At 33.6% G+C, this 4,323-nt stretch overlaps 1 protein-coding gene across 1 annotated transcript; it reads right to left on the bottom strand.

Annotated features, from left to right (window-relative positions):
• Positions 1-274: 274 nt before the first annotated feature.
• LOC107963864 (leucine-rich repeat protein 1) lies at positions 275-3,619 on the bottom strand. The gene is made up of 6 exons (XM_016900365.2): positions 3,118-3,619; positions 2,135-2,206; positions 1,845-1,988; positions 1,324-1,395; positions 1,141-1,212; positions 275-576 (listed from the first exon to the last, which is right to left on the bottom strand). Exons 1-6 carry the CDS (start codon positions 3,324-3,326, stop codon positions 504-506), a joined length of 642 nt encoding a protein of 213 aa, XP_016755854.1. The 5' UTR covers positions 3,327-3,619; the 3' UTR covers positions 275-503.
• Positions 3,620-4,323: the final 704 nt, after the last annotated feature.

The following is a 4,323-nucleotide window of genomic DNA, read 5'->3' as shown; positions in this document are numbered from 1 at the left end:
AAGACATTCTCTCATAATCATATTACTTATTTTATACATGGAATGGTATGTGATAATTTCTCCAAGTAAATTGTTGATCAATTAACCCATGACACGACCTCAATCGGTGTTTAAATATTGCTATAAATAAACCACTTACTCCAGAAAAGGTAAAATTACTAAAACCAACCCGACTCGCCAAATAGAGGTATCAAATTAACAAAGATGAATACTATGCATGCTTTAAACCAAAATAAATTCAGAAGTGATATGAAAAAAGATGGGAATATAAGGATGCACACAAGAAGTAACCTTGTCGCTACCATTACATCAAATACTAGTTTGTCTGAAAACATCATAGGAAGAGCATGATAGTTTTTGTTACATATGCTAATAAATTCTGATTTACAGATACTTATACGAGATTGCATTTCCACAATTACCCCATTATACTCTGATAATACACTTAAAATCTTGTGACTACATATTTAAATTCCAAACTTTTGTAGCATCAATCGGTTTCTTCACGAGCAGTTTGTATCGTAACTTGCAAGCCCCAACAACTCCGGGCCTTCGAGACGAGGGTTTTCCTCGAAGCTATACGATTTGGAACAATATTTAAGATCAGTCACTTTTTGCATACAGGGAAAACAAAAATAAACAAATGGCATAGTTCCATAAAAGTCAAAGCATCTTCACATGGAGGTCCCACCAAAGCAAAAAACACAAGAATAGAAAGGATTTTAATCTATGCTAATTGGAGTCGGCGATCAGTATCCGACACAGGTATGGTAAGATTTTTCCAAGTTTTACATATTTGGAGGATCCTTGGAAATCTACCCCCATATCCATAAGTGTCGGAATTGGGTACCTTAAGAAGAATGAACAGTTCAAGCAACATAGTTTTCAATGGGGCATGTTTTAAAAACCTTGAGTACGGGATGAAATATGAAAAGGTGCACAATTGGGAAGATATGTCGATACCAAGGTATAGTTTATGCAAAGGAAATGAAGTAGTATCAAGACTAGCAAGCAAGGTGCCTCAAAGATAAATAATTGGCACCATAACATGCAGATACTTCCAACATCATCGTAAACAATCACCATCAGTAACTTGATCAAAAATATTAAAGCAAATAAAAGAAACAACGGTGAACTTACTTGCTCAAAGGAATGTGCTCAAATGGACCACTGGTAGGAATTGTTCCACACAAATCATTGTTTGAGACGTCACTGGAAGAAAAGAGGTAAATGTCTCGATAACCGTGAGCTTTAATGCTTTGCAAAACAACACCAGAGAATTGTATTTTGGAAATAAACTATTTGAAAAATTGCAAGACTTACACAACTTTGAGGCTTGAAATACCAACAAGCTCCCTAGGGATAGGTCCAGTTAACCTGTTGTCATTAAGCCGCCTGTAACATGAAACAACAATGAGAGAGAGATTAGCTTTTATATATTTCCGGTACAAAGTAGGCCAAGGTCTAGGGGACACTAGGTAAGGGAAATTTACAAGTGTTGAGGATCGAACCCTAAGAGAGAAAGGTGAACCATTTTGGCTAAGCCAAGGTTTAAAGACAAATGATCAGATGTTACAACAATACATAAACTAATCCTAAGAGAATAATAAATTAGAAATGACTAGCATTCCAGTTTGTGAAATGAGAATTAACTAGGAACGGCGTAATCACGGTGGCACATAAAAAACTAGGAGCTCGTAGCTTAGGTAAGCCCCAAATAATCTACTATTAATTCATCATTGGTTTTTCAAGTGAAGCTGAGAAGGGAAGACAACCGAGAGAAACAAAGCTTCATGATAGTCCAATCATGCATGAAGAGACAAACATTGAACTTGAACACTCACAAGAATACAAGAGACTTAAGTTTCCCAAGTGAAGGAGGAATGGTGCCGGAGATGTTGTTGTTATATAAGTCCAAACTGATAAGGCTCTTCAAGTTGCCAAGCTCGGTAGGGATGGTTCCTTGAATATTATTTTTGTAAAGCTCCCTGCATGATAGAAAAAAAAAAAGAGTCCAAAATGAATAACAAAGCTTGAATACCAACAGCTGTATCCCGTAAATGTCGGAAACCCCAAAATGCCACTATTAAGGGTGAGCAAGAAATAAGTTCAAGAGAAAAGAAGCAGAACATACAGATACTGCAAATGCTCAAGCTTCCCGAGCTCTGGTACCAAATGTCCAGATAGGTTTGAATTACCTAAATCCCTGTACAAAAAAGGGGGGAAAGAAACCATAAGCGATTTACCATTGAAAAATCATCAGAATACTACTTACCAATTTGGAAACTACAACTAAGATCATATAATCAAAACCATCAAGCACCTAATTGTACCATTTTTATGTCAAAAAATTATAAACATATTCTTCTAAAAAAACAAGTAAACCATAAGCACATCAAGAAAAACCTGAAATTTCAACAGAAAACAAAAACTCCAATACAACCCAATGCTTAAAATGGAGATAATACATAAACATTTCTTATTGACAGAGTCAATTCTCCAGCTTTTTTCGACTCGAACACACCTATGCCAAAGAAATGCTAAAGTAGTTCAGCTTATAACAGCCTAAACATGATAATTCTTGCATCCAAGACACGAATCCTCAATAGAAAAAAGCATTAAAACACTATTTTAGAACCTATAACATTACCAAAAACTTCTATAAATAGTGTTATTATCCCAACTCTATCATTAATCCAGATTGAACTATTTTTACCACCATATTTGCCCTTGTTCAATAACTGTTCATGAGCAAAATACAAACTCATATACAATCCAACAGTTCTTCACTGAATTCACCCACTTTTTTCCCCCACCATATAACATTGCCATAAGCCCACCAAAATAAAATCTACAATCCCAGGTAATCTCACAGTTTCACAGTGAAATTGTAACCATCATTTCTTCCATATAAAAAGGGGTAAAAAGCCAAACGATAAATTAAATTAAATAAACTAAAACCCAATTTAAGCAACGAGTTTTACTACCATCAAACAATGAAACTAAGCCCTCTCCAGCCAAAAAATGAAAATAAAAAGAAAACCCATATAAATAAATGAACCCAAAATCAAAACATTGTAGATCTTCAAAAAGAACAAAGAAGGGAAATGGGCATACACTCTAGTGACTCGATTATCTTGATTGCAAGTGATGTGGAACCAAGTACAAGGGTTAACAAGGGTGGGATCCCAGCTCTGCAGCACGTTATCCGGATCCGATAGGCTTCTTCTCAAAGTATAAAGAGCATCGCCTTCTGAGTTTCCCAAAACGGAAGGAAATAGAGTTAGGGCTACGTAAAAAGCCCATACCCAGATCGGTGCCGCCATGGGTGATGATAGTTGCAGCTGCTCTGTTACAAATTAGGTTTTTATGCTTTGAAAAAAGAACCCAGAGTAAAGAAGGAACAATAGAAAAAAAAAAGCTAGCTTTTTTAGCACTTTTTTTTCTTCTTTAAGATTCTATTACTTTACTTGTATCAAAATTTCTAAAGTAGAATCGGCTTTGGAAATGGCAGCGAAAAACATGGAACTCTTTTGCTTTTTCTGGGTTTTTACGTTAAGGGAAAGGAAAATTGAATTTCATGTGAATTTATGGGGAAAAAAAAAACCTTCGACTTTGGTCTTTGGTTTGGGTTGACTGAGTTAATTTAATTATTGAAATTTTTTTGTTCAATAATTATTGAATTTAAACAGTATAAAATTTATTTACGAATAATTTAATCTTAGCTTGATTAACATTGATATTTTAAGAAATGTATCGAGTGCCGTAACTAATCGAGTAGTTTTAAAAACATGTGTACAAACTCGTAATGAGGGATATGACATTGCTCATGGAGTTCTGAACTAGCTATTGCTTGTGAAGTATAGAAGGCAATCAAATTTGAATTCGAAGCAATGGATACTTTGTAATTCAGTAATTAATGTCAATGTCGGAAGGTATGAGTTTGAATGTATTGAAGGCTGAAGCGCATTATTCTTCTATTTATGGGTTGAAAAAGGGCTATGAGTAGTTAGGTATTGTGCCAAAAAGAACAAATATGATCAGAATTTATAATGAGATTATTCAAAAAAATTATTGTGTACTACTAAATTTATTAATTTTTTTAATAAAAATAAAAACGGTAAATTTTTTTTTCAAAATTTTATGTGACAAATGTACAATATTTGTTTGTTATTTTAAATAATACTCATAAAATTTAATATAACCGTATTAAACCAATAATAATTTTATATGATAATAGAATCTTTAAGTTATATAAAAATAAACTTGACATCATTTTAACATAACAATTAACAATGTTAGTAATTTAGATATACTAATAAT

Source organism: Gossypium hirsutum, chromosome A03, assembly GCF_007990345.1.
Source record: "Gossypium hirsutum isolate 1008001.06 chromosome A03, Gossypium_hirsutum_v2.1, whole genome shotgun sequence".
NCBI classification, from domain to species: Eukaryota; Viridiplantae; Streptophyta; class Magnoliopsida; order Malvales; family Malvaceae; genus Gossypium; species Gossypium hirsutum.
The sequence above is the reverse complement of the archived record's forward strand: the minus strand, read 5'-3'. Positions and strand labels throughout refer to the sequence as shown.